General features: G+C 34.3%; 1 protein-coding gene and 1 long non-coding RNA gene across 2 annotated transcripts in view; one reads left to right on the forward strand and one right to left on the reverse strand.

Moving 5' to 3' along the window:
• LOC118735478 (cysteine sulfinic acid decarboxylase) overlaps positions 1 to 16,914 on the forward strand; it is a 34,528-nt gene extending 17,614 nt beyond the window's left edge. The window contains exons 2-3 of the mRNA XM_036465260.1: positions 10,751 to 11,118; positions 16,152 to 16,914. Coding sequence (XP_036321153.1) covers positions 10,751 to 11,118; positions 16,152 to 16,749 — 966 coding nt within the window. The 3' untranslated portion in view covers positions 16,750 to 16,914. The remainder of the gene's footprint in view (positions 1 to 10,750; positions 11,119 to 16,151) is intronic.
• LOC118735479 lies at positions 8,240 to 9,028 on the reverse strand. The gene is made up of 4 exons (XR_004992602.1): positions 8,987 to 9,028; positions 8,865 to 8,926; positions 8,645 to 8,772; positions 8,240 to 8,588 (listed from the first exon to the last, which is right to left on the reverse strand). It is a non-coding gene; the product is annotated as an uncharacterized LOC118735479 (long non-coding RNA).
• Positions 16,915 to 19,628: the final 2,714 nt, after the last annotated feature.

A 19,628-nucleotide genomic window follows, 5' to 3' on the forward strand; every position in this document is an offset into this window, starting at 1 on the left:
GTTCCTTGATACTTTGAAAACAACGTTTCTGTTTTCAAAAATTAAAAAAAAAATTTTTTCATACACAGAATGTAAAAAAGAAAATAAGCATTTTCCAAAGCAAACTCTATTACGAGCAAAATTATTATTTTTTGAGTAATCATATTTCAAGTAACTCGATTAATCATCGCTTTGAGTAATCAAAATTTTGATTACTCGAGTAATTGATTAACCCAATAATTGATTAACCAACTTGCTCGAGTAATCGAATAATCGCACAGCCCTACTTAAAACCCAACAGTATTAGTTAAAAATACCCTTAAATAGACTAAGCAAATCAGAAAAACTTGAGTAATTTCGAAGTTAACGCTAATAATGCGCGCCAAGATGGTGCGTATTATTCAAAGCAAATTCTATATTCGGCAAAATTTTGTCCAAACTATTAACCACCCCAGCATTAGTAATTTTCACGATCATTGTTGCCAAAGTTCGATTAATTTTCTCCACTTACCCGTTTGCTTGTGGGAACTCCGTGGCTATTTTAATATGTTTTACATTATTTTTGTCCAAAAATGTTTGAAATTCTTTTGAAGTAAATGCGCATCAGAACCAAGAATTTTAGTTTAACGAATTTTGTGAATTGTGTCAAAGGAACATTTCCTTTAGAAATATTCTGCAAAAACCCCCCATGCAGTCCATGTTTTGGAGAGAACGTAATACATTTTAAGCAATTGTCAATATGAGCTTGGATTTTCTCACTAACTTTCGGAAACCAATACGTTTTTGTTGTTGCATGTAAAACTTTATCGCAACCTAAATTACCCATTTCATCATATATGTTTTTCGATAAACAAGTCCGTTCCTCATTTCAAAAACTTTACTATTATTTTCTTCTAAATCTTCACGAATCCGTGTAATAAATTTATCTCTGTTCTGATATATCGAAAAATTTTCTTCGAAAGTATTTTCTTCTAAAACTAATACATTAGAAATCCTGCTCAGTGCCTCTACATGTTGCATTTTTGAACCGTTACGATGTTCCAACCTGTAATCAAAATGAAATTCCTGGATTTACTTCACGTTTACTTAAAGTTAGCGTTATTGAATTGCAATCAAGCACTATACAAAATTTTAATCCCTGTAAATATATTCTAAACCTCCTTAACGCATATATTATCGCTAAAGTTTCCAGTTCAAAACTGTGGTACTTTGATTCTGCGTCAGTAGTTCGTTTTCAATAATAAAATATTGGATGGAATTTCTTATCTTTTTTTTCTTGTAATAGTATAGCTCCAAATCGTATAGAACTAGCATCAGAATGTAACTCCGTCTCACCTTTCGAGTCACATATAGATAACGTTGGTGCTGCTACCAACTTGGCTTTTAGTTTCTCGAAACAGTCCAACTCAATTTGTTCAACTTTAAACTTGACATCTTTTTTTATTAAACGGTATAATGGTTGAGCTTCTATGGGAAAAGCCTTAATAAACCGCCTAAAATAAGAACAAAGCCCCAGGAAGCTAGGAACATCTTTAGAGCTACGCGGTATAGGAAAATTTACAACAGCATCTACATTACCTTTATCTGGCTTAATACCGTTTTTCGTAATACAATAGCCCGGATATTTAATTTCCGCCTTCATAAACTGGCATTTATCAATTCTCAATTCTAACTTATTTTTAACTAGTTAATTAAATACATGCTTCATTATTTCTAAATGCTCATCTTCACTACTGGTTGCCACCATTATATCGTCCAAATAAATAGCAACTCTACCCGCTCGTACTAAATCATCAAAAACATAATTTACAAAGCGCAAGTAATATGTTCTTTTATTTGTTACAAAGAAGTGCCAAATGCTACAGTAGTACAGTTACAGTGCCACAATATCTAGTTCTCTTCGTCGCAAGTTGATCTGCCGCGCTATTATATTGTATGACTCTATGACCTTGCACCCATACCTTCCTGTATTCTATTGCTACTATCACGGCGATGTTTCATCTTGCAGCTCAATTATGAGCACCCTGTATACGCGGGGACTAAGGGATGCTCTTGTTTATTTAGTACCCTGTTCACTTAGATTAAGATAGTGTGCTTGGGTATTAATCAGGGTTGTTGCGAATATTCGCATTCGCATGCGCAACCGCGGAGCTTCCGCATTAATTTTAACATTCGCATTCGCAATAATCAATGCGGAGCTTTTGCGAATGCGAATGTTGTGCAAGTGCACCGATAAAACGTATATCTGGCAAACAAAATGACAAATTGTAGCCAATATTTTTTGCCTGTGGTCGTTGAAGTATTTGTGTAACAAAATTGGTCAATTGTCATATTTATCAACTTTGATAAAAATGTCTTTAAAATTATTATTTCTTAAGCTATATAATCTAGCAGTTATACAAGTTCCCACTCCTGCTTGACCTTTGACGTACGTCAAAGAGAACATAGTCCTTTTAATAATATATATTTTTTGTTTTCTCTTCTTTAAATACATGCATTTCTTTCTTTATTATGATTTTGCTGGACCAAACTTAAAAAAAACTGTAATTTTAACAAATATCGTCGCTGAAATACAAAAAGTCGTAGCTAATAAAAAGTTCAAAATTCAGTTTTTGATTGATATGATGGATTTCATCGAATTTCACCTACCACATCAGTTATGGTGTTGTTACGTCTTTTTGCATTTCAGGTGATGATATATTCGTTTCAATCATTTCAAATGTGACTCTCTGGGGAGTTTATTTTAAGGAAAAATTTTAAAAACAGTAATTTCGTTTACTTGTCGGGCAATATTTTTTTCATAGATAAATATGTGCAATGGATCCCCTCTCCCTCTTCGTCTCCCTTCTTTGCTATTGAAAGTGAAGGATTAAGCTCCTACAATAGGGATTTCAAGCAGAAATATTCAACATTTAGCTATAAAGAGAATCGATGCTGAAATATTTAAAAAGCTATAGGTCCGACCTTTAATTAGGTAAGTATGTAACTATCTGAAACCCTCATCATTCGTGATTCCAATAATTCAAATGATTATAAAAAAAACGGGGTGCATTTTTCAAAAAATAACTATACTCTGATCCGATTCGGCTGGCAGCCAGCATCTTAAAAACAGAATTTTGTTCAAAATTTTCATTCCTAGAAAATAATCATTTATTTTCCATATCCACCTATCTAGCTCGCTATAAGCACAAATTCTTCAAACCAGTCGCAGAAGAACCCATTAAAAATGAATTACAAAAACTAAAATCGAAAACCGCTGATGACGTTACAAGCTCCCCAAATTCTGAAACTGCTAAAGGAATGAGAATGAAGAATTCTTTTTAAAAAGCTCCAGAAAAACCTGACACATCTGGTTTCGTTTGTAAGCGCTGTTTAAACAGCGATCTCACCATTATGCTAGATTCTTCAAGTGAACATGAAAGTCAGGAGAGTACATCTGATATTTGCAGCCCCCAAGGCAATTCTCATTACTTTTAAAAATTAAATAAAATTTTCAATTTTTAAATTCAAGTACTAAATAAAATAAACATTATTAAAAATTACTAACTTTTAAATTTTTTTATTTACCTAAATAACTTAGTTTACTTACCCGGTTATTTCTTAAAAATACTTGACATCCGCATTCGCATGCGCGAATGTTAGCTGTTAGACATCCGCATCGGCATTCGCATCCGCGGATGTCTAAAATTTGACATTCGCAACATCCCTAGTATTAATGAGCGGCGAAAATAATAAAATTAAAAAGCATCTCTTACGGACGGTTGCTCAAAGCCTGATTAACACTAATCATCGGTTAGCATCGTTATCAACGTTTGCGACTCCATGCATATAACACGGTGTCGGTAACGTCGATAACGATGTTTAACCGGGGATTAGTGTCAGCCAGGCTTTGAGCAACCGGCCCTTGGTAATAGCTTGATTAATTCGCATGGTAGGACCTCATCTACATATATGACTTAGGGCCGGTTACTCAGTGCCTGGTTAACACTAATATCTGGTTAAACATTGTTATCGACGTCTTAAACTCTATGCATATAGCATGGAGTCGGTAACGTCGATAACGATGTTTTACCGGAGATTACTGTTAACCAGACATTGAGTAACCGGGCCTTAGGGTCGTTTTCTCAATGTGTGGTTAACACTAACTGCAGGCTAAACATCGTTATCGACGTTATATGAAGCATACCGAATCAACGCGGCGTCAACGCTGACCGGAGAATCCGATTTTAACAGGGCGGTAGGATGTGAAGTCGGCTGCAGAAAACAGCGAAGGTGTAATTTTCTTACTTCACACAAATAAACCCATGCTTCTTGTTGGTGTTATTTCTGCATTTGACGTAGCGTTGCCGCTTTAGTTTAAGTATAGCATGTCGGCGTTGACGCTAGCTGTAAGAAAACGCTCCGTCCAACGCTTTTGTTAAGGTATGGCAGTAATGGAGTCGATCACGTCGACAACGATTTCTACCCGCAACTTCTATTAACCAGAGAATGAGTAACTGGCCCTTAGGGTAGAAATATAGCGAGCAGGTTTGCGGTCGCGCTTGCGTGACTGCAAGCTGACTAAAAGGCCCTACACACGCATCAGTTTATCGGCCAACCAGTTGGCCAACCGCTAGAAGTTGGTGTAGATAAGTTGGAAAACCTCCGTCAAGTTGTTCGTCAGGTTGGATAAAAATCAAAATTTTTTGATTTTTGAGGCAGATTGGTCAACTTGTTGCTCTGTGTGTAGACAATTTGGCAACAGTGATCGGACTTCTACCACATTGTGGTAGATCTGCCACTTTTTTGAGCATCTACCACATCTACCACTCAAGGTCTTAAATCTACCACATATTCGCGTTTTTGAGTAGTTTTATTTTTGCTTGACATCATTTTCTTAATTTTACAAGATATGGTAACAAAAATGATATAATACAAGATTCCGCATTCCCGGCGACGAGGAAATTTCTCAAGTAAAAGTAAACAAAGCCCAATGGGAGGATAAAATAAACTGTAAAATAGTAAATTTTCTCAGTAATCAATTTCTCGACAGGAAACGCCGTTTTATTGTGTTAAATTGCAAAATATATGATTTATAAAAAGAAATAATAGCGAAAATGTTAAAAACCGGCGATTTTTGTAAAAGTATTAGCAAATTTAAATACATCTACGGTTTCTGAGGCGTTGTTTACCTTTTTTTTACTTTCCCAATTAGCTGTTTCTGGAACGTGCCACATTTGTTCACTACTTCGTGATGTGATAAAAAGAAAAGCTGGCAGCACTCCTCAAGGTTGCAGAAATCTCTTAAAATATGTTGGAAAAATATCTTAATATGGAAAGAACTGCTTTATACTGTGAAGGAAAAAAAATACCAAAAGTCAACGCAATTTTTAGCAACTTCAATCTTAAACTCAAACTAGCCAATGCCCGCTTGCTTCGCGGCGCCTTATAAGATCTTTTGCGTTGGCCAATACAAAAATAGCGTTTAAAAGCAAAAGCGGTATTTAAAGTAAACATTTTTAGTTTAAATTGAAACGATTAAAGAGCGGAGTCCTCCTCATACATAGGCCAAGAATAGTAGCGCTGTGATACCATATGGAATACTAATCCCTTTCGATGTCATGAGTTTTACCGATGGTCTTATTTCCACCTGTGGGATCTCTGCCAAATATTCGTCTATGACCTTGCAACTTCAGCATTGGTCCGATGTTCAGCATTGGATGTAAGCCAATAAAAGTCCATATTAGGAAACTAAAGAGCAAAGATGAGCGTTTTCAGTTATAGGAGAGCCAAGAATCCGCGGTCTTTACATGCATACTTAAACGAATCCTCCATTTAGCCATATGAAAAGAAAATTCGTCTAAGATAAATATAGGGCCAAAGCAGATCAAACCCCATGTGTGTTTCTATATATTTCGGCTGCAGCGCAATCCATTAGGTCCCTTTTCTGCAAAACCACTGCTTGTCATGAAATGAATACACATTATGGGCTGGTTTCTCCAACTCAACTTAACTTAGTTTAGCCACTTTTCGGACTTAAGTCAAAAGTTAGCCTACGTTTTACACAGCTTATTCTTGACGAAGTCAAGGAATTTGGCTTAACTGAGTTAAGTTGAATTTCAATCACATTTTATAAAATATAGCGGGTTCATTTTTATGAAACGAACTTTTCATCATACAGGTAGATCACTTTGCGAATTTGAACGTAATCGGTTAATAAATACGAATTTTATAAGTAACTCTACTCCAGCGCCACCAGCGTGTTGTCTAATGGGCTATAATAGGAATATATGCAAGGTATAACCTCCAACAATTTGACTGGTTTTTTAGTTTAGTCCGAACAACGAAACGGCTATCATTTTATGTATGTATTTTCGTTTTTCTCACTCACTATTTTTTTAGGCTGCGTTTCTTTATACATTCCGGATAATCCCATTTCACAGCCGGAATAAACAGAATGCGCTTGAAATATACGTCAACATATCATCAGGAACGTTCTAAAGAATAAATAAACAGACCATGATGCAATAATGAAAGGTGTTGTACGTTGTGACAGCTCGAAATCGAACTACCTTAGGTCAATATTGTATTTTGGAAGTACAAGATAAACGGGAATAAAAAAAAGCCTTTTAGTTGAAAAAGTACTAAATTGTATGCCTTCTCAACAGCGTTCCGATTATCAGAATAGGTATATATATGGCTTGGTAGTCTCATAAAATTGTAGATAATTAAAATAATAAAATTAGGCGTGTTTTTATTCACAGGAATATGATATGCTTAAAATTTTCGAGCTGATGAATACCCAGCTAGAACAGTATGGCTTATATAATTCCTTTTATGAGCCGTATCACTAAGAAAATTATCCCTTATGAATTTGAAATGTGTCCCTTATATTGTACAGGCCAAAAAGAGGAATTCATTTACGTGTGATCTTTTGTCCCCCTCTTTCATATAGGCTTCTTTTGCGCATATATCAGGTTTCATAGCTGTTGACCATACCAATAATGCCTCATGCTCAGTTTTACTTGATCAATTCGTGTTCTCGAGAAAAAAAAATTTCATGATTCAAAAATCTGAGTATAGCCGCCAAATTCTTTTCTCAAAATTTTAAAAATTCTTTGTTTTTTGCCCTATATTTGCTTTGTATGGTATTTTCAACAAAATATAGGCCAAAAACGATAAATGTTCAAACTTTGGAGAAAAACAATTTTTCAGATTTTTGGATCGTGAAAATTATTTTTCTCGGAGAACACGAATTGATCTAGTAAATCTTAGTATGAGGCATTATTGGTATGGCCAACAGCTATCAAACCTGATATAGTCGCACTAAGGTTTTTTTGTGTTCCTCAGTGTTATACAAGGGATACTTTGAGGAATCATATAAGGAACTATACATTACCCAAGTCCACGTATATCCAAGTTCGTATCATACAGCAAGCATTGACTACTTTTTAAAGTTTTATTTATTTGTTTTTGAAATTGACGACATATTTCAGAATTTGTAATTAACACGTTGTGTTCATTTTAGTAAATCCACTTTTTTAATTGTACAAAATTTATTATATACATACAGTATCGGTCATATCAATAGCAACCCCATTTCAAAGTAATATTATTTCCCTCTCATGTTAATTTATTTATTGCTAAGAATTTGCAACAAAAGTAAAGTTGAATTTCTAACAAAACTCATATAAACCGAATTTTAAAACTTCGTAGAAAACTACAAAAAATACAACAAATTTTCAACCAAAATTCAAACTTTTTTCTCAGAAGTGTTAGAATTTTTTGGAGCACTCAGTTTTATAGCCCCTTCAATTTTAGTCTAATTATATGCAAGTTTGAAGTGGCTAAAAATTACCTTAGTTTTTTTTAGAATCGATTAAAAACAAATCGTGTTTAATCGTCTTCTATATAACGAAAACTTCGACCATATATCGATGGCTGAGTAGAAGATCGACCTATCTCGGCAGCCAGGTCGAAAACGCCCGATATCAGAAAGCTTTTCAACGCCCTATTTCAAAATTTGGCTGAAAAACGCCCTATTTTAGAATTTGATTGAAAAATTCCCTATCTCGGAACTCGGTTCAAAAACACCCTATCTCAGCACATTTTCGAAGTATTTTTATTTGAGATAGGACTTTTTTGAACCGACTAATAATAATAAAATATGTACTATATACATATCTAGTTTCAATATAAAAAAATTTATGTACACCATTAATTGTGTATACATATCTAAGTCAATATATGTGATATACATGTACATACATCTAAATACATATCGTCGTTTAAAGTACAAAACCATGTATCAATAAATTGCAAAACCGCGTATAGAGATAATGCAAACCCACGTATGCAAGGTTGCATAAATTAATTTCTAGAGAGTAAAAACACTCATATTTCAAAATGGTTATCTTTTTGTAAAAAGCAATCGCATTTTTGGCTAGTATATTTCAGGAAGAATGGATAAGGATTGATCCAAAAACGTGTGTGAGCGAATCCAATTTTTAGCAGCAAATGTCAGTTACGCGGTTTTGTACTTTAAGCGACGATATGTATGTTAACAGGAACGCAGCCATCTAATACACGGGTGGAGCAGGAACGCAGCACAGCAGAAGCATACAAAAAATCTGCAAATAAATGGTTTTTTAGGCTTTTAACAAACGAGAACCTGGTTTCAACTTACTTCAACGTGTCTAAATCACAACGCACACACTAATGCAAAGGCGCAACAGGAACGCAACACTATAAAATACGGGCGGAGCAATATACAGGCGGAGCAGGAACGCAGCACAGCAGAATCGTCCGAAAAATCTGCGAATAAATGGTTCATTAGGTTTTGAAATAACAAAGAGCTCAAATGGAATGGTTCAGCAATAAAGTCAAAATAATATGTTGTAACTTACGTGTATTAGCTCTTAATCACAATACCAGCACAGGTCGGTCAGCGAAACACTAAGGAAATGACCTAATAAATGCAAAATTATAATTTATTTGTAAAATAATTCGGTTTTATTACAATACTTACCAAATTTCACGCAATTGGAAAACAAATGTCAGCGAATAAGAATGAGGGAATCAACAACCTGCATCGCGAAGCAGTCATCTCCGCTACACGAGGACGCCACGAAAACATAGTCCTCGGTGGCCGACCGCCTCCCATCGATATGAGCGAACTCCAACTCCCGCGCGAAACCAGAACCACGCTAGCTCAACTCAGATCTGGCTGGTGCAGCCGCCTAAATTCATACAGAACCAGATTAGACCCAGAGATCGCTGACACCTGCCCAGCATGCGGAACTGGTCCACACAACACCACACACGTGTTCGCATGCCCTACATATCCCACCCATCTGACACCCGAAGCGTTGTGGACTCAACCTATCGAGACTGCTCGCTTCCTGGGCCTAAGGTTGGAGGAGTCAGATGGGGAAGATGAATAAACAACCAACCAATTCGGGGACTACGTGCTGCTACAACAACAACAACAATAAGAACAAAACGAACAACGAAAATTTAATCAATGTAGCTTGTTCAGAATTTTTTTCTAATATTTTGGGAAATGTTCAGTGAAAATAGCAAAGAAACAACACAGTTTCTCCTAAGGTAGTTCAAGATGGCGGATTAGAGCGAGAAGTTGCCAACGTATAACACCTTTCATTATTGCATCATGTAAACAGACAAGTTTATTCCAAACGTTCAGAATGAATAAAGAAATGCAGCCTTAATTTTTTTTTTTCAATTCGTGCAAACGAACCGAGCCGACTTTCACTTTTTCACTTAAACTCAATATATCTAACACGTACGCATCACCTTCATATTGTTATAACTTTTGAACGACCTGATATTTAAATCTGAAAGTTTCCCAAAAACTATTTCAGATATTTGTCTATATTGCTGCATTAAAAAAAGAAATTAGATTTGAAACTTTATAACACACATTTTTAATTAGAATAAAACCGCCCCATTTATTTTTATAAAAAAGTTATAAGAACCGACATTTTGTTTTTAATAAGTATTAAGAAATTTTTTTAAACTTAAATTCTTTGGAATAGGTTTCAGTTTATTGTGTGAAAATTTCAAATCGACCGATACACAAACGTCTGAGAAATAGATTACTTAAAACCATATTAAAAATGACCATAATTGAGAAAAATTACAAATAAAATCTCGTTGCGAATTTTCACCGTGAAAATGGGAAAATTTTGGAAAACGCATAACACCATCGGATAGCCCGTACAAAAATCTATATAAATCATGGTTTTTGAATTATTTTTCCCATTTTCTGCTATTCGAAAACAAGCTAGTTTTGCACCGCTCAGCGCGCTTGGGACATTTGACGTGAATCGCCTCATATATAGATTCAATTTTCTTAGAGTCTATTATTGCAGAATTTTTTTAATTTTTGTACAAAGTTTGATCCAAGTCCAGAGATCTACCACATTTTTTCCCAGATTCTACCACACAGAATTTTTTGAAAGTCCGATCACTGGTTGGCAACCTAAAATTCGATTTAATTTTTTTAAACGCGTATTAGCGTTAAAATGTGTTCTTTACGGTTGGTTTCGCTAGTGAAAATACGTATAATGCCTATGTGAAAACGGGGGGGATAGCAATACCAAATACATAAAAATGAGAAAATTTTTATATTAACTAGCTAGTACATATTTTTTCTTTAACTAATATGTTTGTGGTACATATAACATATAAATAAACATAAACATAAACATATAATAAACATATAAATATAACATATAAATACATATAAGAATTTTTTAATTTATATTTACAGAAATGTGGTCTATTTGGTGGAAAACAGTTGATTATTTTTACTTCGGAGGATGCACATTATTCCGTGGAAAAATTAGCTATGTTCATGGGATTTGGCAGTGAAAATGTTTGCAAAATTGCAACAAATAACTTAGGTAAAATGGATGTTGGCGATCTGGAGACGAAAATCCAGCGATATTTAAGTGAAGATGCTCGTCCACTAATGGTATCCGCTACAGCCGGCACAACGGTTTTGGGTGCATTTGATGATTTAAATAGTATAGCTGATATATGCGAGAAATATAGCATGTGGTTCCACGTTGATGCAGCTTGGGGTGGCGGAGCTCTCGTTTCAAAGAAATATCGTCATTTACTGAATGGAATTGAACGGTAATTATTGTATTATTTGTATAGCTAAATAAAACCCTATTTATATATGAGGTCGTGAGAGCAGAAGTAGCCTAACCCAAAAAATTTTTGTTTGTACAAAGGTTGCTTACTCCTTAAATTGATGGTACGATAGATAGATTTGTGCATTAAAAGTAAGGAATGAGCGAATCTTATTTTTAAAATCATCTCATTTGAGACTAGTTTAAGTAGGTATTTAAGTACAAATAAAAATTTTTTTGGTTAGGCCACTTCCAAACACTCTTTTTCTAAAAGTAATATTTTGGAAGAATTAAAGGAAACTGGAATAAAATAAGGTATTTTTGTAACCTAGTACTAAATGAAGTACTATTATAATAAATATTGTATCAAAAGTAGAAATACGGCATATTTAGCATGCATTACTTTTTTTCTAGTGGCTTTTATATTAATATACTCATTGCCAGGGCCAAAGAAAATAAGCAAGAAAAAATCCATTTTAAGCGCTTAGATAAGCACAAAAACGTTGGTAAATATGCTCGCAAAACAGTAAAAATTTAGTACAATTTAATGTTTTTTTTTTTTTTTTTTTTCAAGTAATTGAGATCTGCGCCGGTTGTTTTAATTTTTTTAAATATTAGTTTTTCTCCATTTGAGATAAATTATTTTTAATCTTTTCGCGTAGAGACGAACCTTTGACTTTAAATTTTTGTAGCCAAGCAGAAATGCAATTAAAGTTACTGGTTAATAAAAACCGAATCTGTTTTTATGTTATTAAGTATTTGTAAACATTTCTTTACTCAGTTCGAAGAATAAAAGAAAGCCCAAGAAATGGCCAAGAAAAATTTATTGAGCCGAATTTCCTTAAGCAACAAGAAGTTCTTAAGAAATTTTTTACGTTTTCTACTATGGTTTCTAATGTTTTTTGTGAAGAGAAAAAACGCCCCCTCGATATCAACAGAAGCATATGCCCGTTCCAAATTTCGTAAGGAAAATTGGAGACAGAAGACTGTAAAATATCAGACCTCAAAACTCTTTGGACACTACTGTTCACACACACGAAATAATAGCAATTTATTTCTTGACCGTTTACTTAATAGATCCGTACTTAGTTTTATACATTGAAATAAGCAAAATAAGTATGATCGTTTAAATTAAACTTGGAAACCCTGGATAAGCAAAATAAGTAATTTCGAGCAAAAGCCTAAACTTTTCGGCCCTGCTCACTGCATACAAAAGAGAAAATTTGCAAGTATTTTAATATAGACATATTTTCGGGTTGCCACCTAGTCAAAATTTTAGAATTATGTCACAACTAATTTTTCCTTCACTAAAGGAAAGTTTTAAAGGACATAAATGAACATTCAAGTATTAAACACATTCTTGCGTTTTTTCAATACCCACATAAAAGTGTATTTTTTTTAAATAGTAAGAAACGTGTAAACAGTCTTTTTGTAAGTATTTTTGACAGCATACGAGTTTTGACATAACGCGCTTGAAAGTTTTTACTGCCTTAAGGCCAGTATGCAGCTCTCAAGCAAAGCAAGAACTCGATATAAAATGACGCACAAGAAATGGCTAAGAAATTTTCTTGTGTAAAATTTTCTTGAGGCATGCGAACAGCTGATTCAAGCTACAATACCGACAGTTTAACTACAAAAAACCAATACTGCAGATCGATATAACTCTTCATGCTGATTTCCACCATACCGAAATTATTCGGGGCAAGTAAAAAACATAACAGGTTAAACCTCAAGTTTCATATTTTTAATATGTTTAATATCTCGGAAACTACTTGACCGATTAGAAAAGTATTGATGTCAATTCAAAGATAACTTTAATACCTTTTTTACGACGCATTTACTATAACCTTTTTTAAAACAAATTTTATGTAAACGCCATTTAAAAAAAATTCGATTTTTACCACTTTCGTTAAATTTTGCCTTATAAAAAACTTGTATACATAAGGTAATAACTTATACTTTCTAAATAATATACATTTCTGTAGCAAGTTTCTGCAAAAAAGGTAATTTTATGAAAATATTAAATTTGTGTTGTAGTACTTTTGACTTAAAAATATAAAACATCAGAAAAGTTATGTACAATACTGAAAGATAAACTAATCATCTTTATTTTGACATCATGAGTTGTTTAATCTATTATGTAGCCGATATTTCAAAATATCGAAAAATATAACCAAACCTTCTATCTTTTTAATTTTTTACTTGCCGTAAATAGTTTTGGTAAGGTTTAAATCAGGATGAAGAGTTGTATCCAGTTACATTTTTGGTTTTTCTATAGCTAAAAGGTCGGGACCCTACACTTTTTGTAAAAATCTAACTTCACATTTGACATCAGTAATGAAAACGGAATGTCAATCATTTGACACCCAAATTTGGCGACAGTCTTTGACATGCACTGCGGTATCGACATTTGGTCAGTTTTTAAAATGTAATGAAAGCGCATTTGACACCAAATTTGAAAGCGTCTTTGATGGCAGTAATTTTGACATAATTAATCCCAGCCTTTAAACGATGTTCACGTGAGGCGATTTCCCAGGCAATTTTAGAGACGATTAATTGAATCAAAAGTTGACTGCACCCCAATTTCATTGGAAGCGATTAGTTCAAAGGCCGTTCACACCAGGCGAGTGTTGCTTTCACCTACAAGTTGCCTGTAAAATCGCCTGATGCGAACACCGTATTAATAACACTGCACGCCATTTTCATTTTTTTTTTCTGGGGAATGGATGAATTCATCTAAACGTGTCAAAGCCTCATATCCACGTAAACCTCGTAAAATTGTTTAATTTTGTATGGAAAACCGGTTTATTTACGAGGTTTACACAGTTACGAGGCAGTCACGTGTTTATATGAATACCCTACAAGTTTTTCGGAATGTCTACATTATATATAGTAAAGTAAAGTTTTCCCAGGTTGGCGATTTTAAGTGTTTTTTGTTACATATTTGAAGTTTGTGGTCGCAGAGCAGCATTTAAGATAATTAAAAGTTATTTAAATGCAAATAGTTATATCGTCAAAAGGCCTTTCTATGTGGTTTTGTACTCAGTGGAATCTGAATTTGCAATTTAATTTTTTTTTTTCCATAAACGGCCGCTGGATGCGCTATGATGCAACAAGCATGGAAGGAACATGAAGGAATAGTGCAAACAGTGTTTCTCAACAATGTTTCTAAACTATGTTCCTTAATGTTTTTTTTTTGCACCAAAGCACGCTGAATCGCACCCAGCTGCCGTTTTTGATGAAAAGAAATGCAAAATGAAATGCGGATTCACATTGCTCGTACACAAAAACCCCGAGAAAGTCCTTGTGATAATATAAATATTTGCTTTTAAATCAATTTAAAATCGCCAACCTGGGAACTTTCAGAAAAACTTGGTTTTGTCTATTCCCCAGCCGACTACCGAACAATGTAATATAAGCCATATACATGCAAATTTGGCCAACTAACTTTTGACAAACCCATAGTTGTATAAAGAGGTAACCCCCCTTGGGTTTGTTTTATTATGATACAATAATATTGGAACTACAAAATAGCGATATTTTCAAAACCTGCAATCGCCTGCATTTTTTAAAAGCTTAAAAAAAAACATATTTTCTTTTAAAAGAGATTTAACTTAAAGTAAATAATCTATATTTAATTCCGCCTTTTGCTTGTAAACGTAATGAGGGAAAAACCAGTAGAAGCAGTTAAGAGTAGCTGGAAGTAAATGAGATTATAAACTCCAAGAAATGCGCCTTTTTTTCTAAAATTTTTTTATAAATAATTTTCTTACTTTGGTAATATCATACGCCATCTTCTTTCAGGACAATTTTCTTGTTTTATCATGAATCACAGATTTGGCTGTAAACATGGTTGGTGATTTTCTGTTTTTGTTTATTTCAGAAATTTTATTTGATTCGCATTAAAATTGAGTTTTGAACCAGAGTGGGACGTCAGGAGTCTTTTTAAGGACTTTAAGGACAGAAGCCGAATGTAGGTGCCAGTAGAACTTTTAATACTGATTCAAATGAAAAAAGTATATTTTTATATCCCGGTTCGTCGCCATAATGCAGAGGAACTCTTACTTGTTTGAAGTAATTTTTTTTCTAGATGAATCGGACGATATCATCTTTGTAGGTCTGAAAGGCTTCTTCATCAGTCAAAGCATTTTTCTTGAACCTTGGATCTAGTAAGGTGAAAACCAGGTAAATAATATTTTACTGTTGTGACAAGTTTAAGTTTTTTAGTCGATATCATATAAAATAGCAATGAATATATATATATATATAGTATATAAAAGTGAAGGTTTAATGTAAAGAATCAGTATCGGGTTCCTCATCACTATTCATTACAAACAGCAGTTTTCGTGGCACCGTGCTTTTTCATTTATTTGATTCTCCAATTGTTTAGTTCCACTGATCTTGACCTAGTTTTGGGTACCTTTGGTTTCTTTGCTTTAGTTTCCTTTTAAGAATATTTTTGGGACTTTTTTGAGACTTTGTTTTACTTCTTCTTCCTCCACTTTTACAGTAAATTCTGGCTCATTAGCTTGAACTGAGTTTTCGATTTCAAGCTCTTTCTTAGTTTTTTTGTCCGGCTTTTCCAATTATGGAATTTTGCTGATTTAATTCTTTTCAGGTTGCTGATTTACAGCGTTGGACCTAGACGTTGATTTTTTTTTATCCAAAACTAGCGCCGTCCCGTCACTTGCTTTCGCTTTGGTGTCATATGTATGTAGTTAGTTTCTTTTTGGTGACTTTTGTTGATATACAACTATTGGAATTTGTTTCGCAGATTTATTTTGCTTTCGTTGAGCGGTAGGCTCAATAGCTGCGGCCTTAGCAGTTTAGGAAGGAGATAGCTTAGTACCTTTTTAAAGGTGATAAAAATGTACTTTGTTAAAAAAACATCGATTTAGTAAATGAAGCTAATATGGCGGATTAGCGCAAGAACGCTCTCAATGTCCAACACCTTGTATGATTCTACCATACACAATATTTACTTCAATATTAACTGAGTTTTTTTTTTTATTCTTTCTCCCAATACATTTCCAGCTCGGACTCTGTAACATGGAATCCTCACAAGCTCTTGATCGCTTCACAGCAGTGCTCTACTTTTCTCACACGTCACAAGGATATACTGAGCAGTTGTCATTCCACAAATGCAACATATCTATTCCAGAAGGATAAATTTTACGATACATCATACGATACAGGTGACAAGCATATACAATGTGGCCGGCGTGCGGATGTCTATAAATTTTGGTTTATGTGGAAAGCCAAGGGTACGAATGGTCTAGAGGAGCATGTAAATCAAGCTTTCAAAATGTCTGAGTATATAACTGAATTAATCAAAGAGAGACCCGGTTTTGAATTGGTATTGGAAAAGCCAGAGTGCACAAATGTTAGCTTTTGGTATATACCACCCAGTATACGGAGTATGAAGCGTGATGCAACGTTCAACGCCAAACTGCATGCTGTCGCACCAAAGGTCAAAGAGGGTATGATAAAGAAGGGATCCATGATGATCACCTATCAACCGCTTCGACAACTACCAAATTTCTTCAGATTAGTTCTACAAAATTCAAGTCTTACGGAAGAGGATATGAAATATTTTCTGGATGAAATCGAAACGCTAGGTTGTAATTTATAAATAGTCGCATTGACTTGTACGAGTATAAATCTGTAGATAAATTTTAAATATGTATCAAAATCTGTTAATAGCTTTTATTTGTATGTAATTGTTTAGAAAATTACTGTTATCGAAAATATAAAAGAAATCATGTATGCGTAAAAGGGTGTAGACATATGAATATTTTAAATGCGTTATTTTATTTACTAGTGTTCGTCCAGCGCACAGTGTGTCGTGTAGAACAAGCTAGGCGGACCAAATTATTTCCGGATCGTTTTGGGGTATATTTTCTAGATGTTGACCATATCACCATATGAAAAAATTTTACTGCGTAAAAGGTGTATTTTTTAAGAAACAAACAAGTATTTTAGTTAATTTTTTTATAATCACTTTGTTGTAAATCGAACAGTTGCCATCATATAATTACTAGGTACCCCTAGGTTTGTAGTAACATAAGGGAAAGAAAGCATAAACGCGTTCTAGGTTCTTATATACTACGTTTATGCGACAGAATTCATGAATTCTTCATTTTATGAATTCAAAAATGGTCCCGTTTATGCATAGTTCGCGAATTCATAAAATAAAGTGCTTTGAAAAAGTGGAAACGCACTGGCAGGAAACTAAAAAGTAGGGTTGTGAATTTTTTTGGAATCCTTTTGAATTTGCAAAAGCCGTTGGTATCAGGCAATGAGGTTTGGTCCAACTAAAATTTCCCTAAATATTTTTCGTTATTGTTATAAATATTTCAACTAACTAATGAGTTAAGTTGAAATTTATTTTGTAAACACGCGGAAATCCTTCTAAATATAATTCTGAAATAAAGGATTTTAAACCCATTTCCATTGATCAAAATCATTTAGTAATTCATTTAATTTATTAAATAATTTTAATTTAAGCTTTTAAACAGGGGCAACCCTCAAACACATGAAAAATATTCTGAATTGCCAAATATTTCTTAAAACTTTTTCATTTGACATCCATTTTTAATATTTCATATAACTTGGGTATAAAATAATAGGTGGCAACCCTCTTCACAATCTTTCCAAACTACTACCATCTTAACTTCATTTTTGTCTGACACCCATACCTTATTCACTTACCAAATTTCTTTAACTAAAATTGAATTAGATTTTTTTACCACATGTGACAACCCTTCGACATGTAGTTAAGATACAAAGCCTTTTCAAAACCATTTCGGTTGATACCCATATTGTAACAATAGATTTGACTTTTTAAATAATTTGAGCATGATTTCTTAACATCCGCACCCTAAGCCCTTTAATTTGTCGCCTCCTTTTTGAAAATCGAACGAATGGTACGGATCTGAGGGCATTTATTATTAAAAAACTTGAGTGTAATTATTTAACAGGTGGCAACTCTTATCGAAAAAGTAAAACCTTACTGCACATCTACAGCCCAAGCCCTTTAATTTGACATCTCATTTTTGAAAATCGATAGGACGGTGCAGATCTGATGACCTGGACAAAACATCCCTTCTGGTATTATATATATACATAGATAGATATGTACATACTCTGCGGTAAAGCTGAGTACATAAAGGCCCGTTTACATACATCTTTGGCGTTGCGTTGGCGTTGGCGTCGCTTCGACAGCTGACTATATATTCATGCATTTATATGAAAGTCTCCACATAACCAAAGTTGGGCAACGACAACGCCAACACTACGCAGAAAGATGGTCAACTCTCAACTTTTCGCGCGCGTCATTCGTCAGCTGTTCCAAATAATCAAAATTATGTGATTCAATTTTCATTTTTAATCAAATGCAGGCAATAAATATAGTTTTTAATGCAATTATTGATGTACAATTTTGGTGTTTCTGCCGCTAGTATGTTAATTTAGTGACCAAAGTATTCTCTGCTAAGCGTTCATTGTAGCAAGCACGGGCGTTACTCGCGCTGCTGTCAAAGCGACGCCAGCGCCGACGCAACGCCAAAGTTTTATGTGGACGGGCCTTAAGGGTTATTCTATTGAAAAGACACATAACACATATGTTAGTGTTTGGCCGAGCTTCTCCTCCGACTTGTGACGTGCGCCTTGATGTTGTCACACAAAGCGGAGGGAACTACAGTTTTACGCCGACGCCGAACGGCGATTGTATTTTTAAGAGAAGCTGTTTTTCATGGAAGAAATACACTCGGAAGTTTGCCATTGCCTGCCGAGGGACGACCGCTGTTAAGAAAAAAACGTTTTTCTATATTTTTTGCGATGTTGCTTTGACCAGAGCTTGAACCCAGGTGCTGATGAGTGAAAGCGCGCAGTGCTTACCACTACACCACAGCGGCCGCCAATTTAATTCATTTATACATATGAAAAAAAAATCGTTAAATAGGTAATTTTTAAGCAAAAAACAAAACCGACTTCAATTTTCATATACAAATTTAAGGGTTCCGTTAATTTCTTCATGATCGGTCCAGTGATCGGATCTATACCAACTAAGTATGGGACCACCTCTAAGGTACCACCTTCCCTCTAAGAAAAATATAGAAATCGGTTAACGTGGTACAAAGTTATGCGGTAACATATGTACACAAAAAAATATATTCCGGCGAATTGAAAACCTCCTCCTTTTTTGAAGTCGGTTAAAAACTATCGATTTCATATCTCTTTCAGAAACTTTGGTAACAGCGTGTAGCTTAAATTTTGGCTTCAGAAAGCTATAGAGGTGAGCATTTCTATCACGTTTACCGACCTTAGCCATTCTTCGAAAAATTCTAAACTTGTAATTTAGTGAATACGCTTTGAAATAAAAAATTAATACAAATAGTTGTACTCTAGTGTGCTGTATGAAATAAGGTGTGTACTCGTATTCAGAGGACAAAATTATCCAGAAGAAAAAATTCTAAGAATTTAGCAGCATTCGCTCTCAAAGAGACAAAA

The sequence above is a fragment of the Rhagoletis pomonella genome, unplaced genomic scaffold (assembly GCF_013731165.1).
Source record: "Rhagoletis pomonella isolate Grant_MI unplaced genomic scaffold, Rhpom_1.0 Rhpom_scaffold_00003, whole genome shotgun sequence".
Lineage (NCBI taxonomy): Eukaryota > Metazoa > Arthropoda > Insecta > Diptera > Tephritidae > Rhagoletis > Rhagoletis pomonella.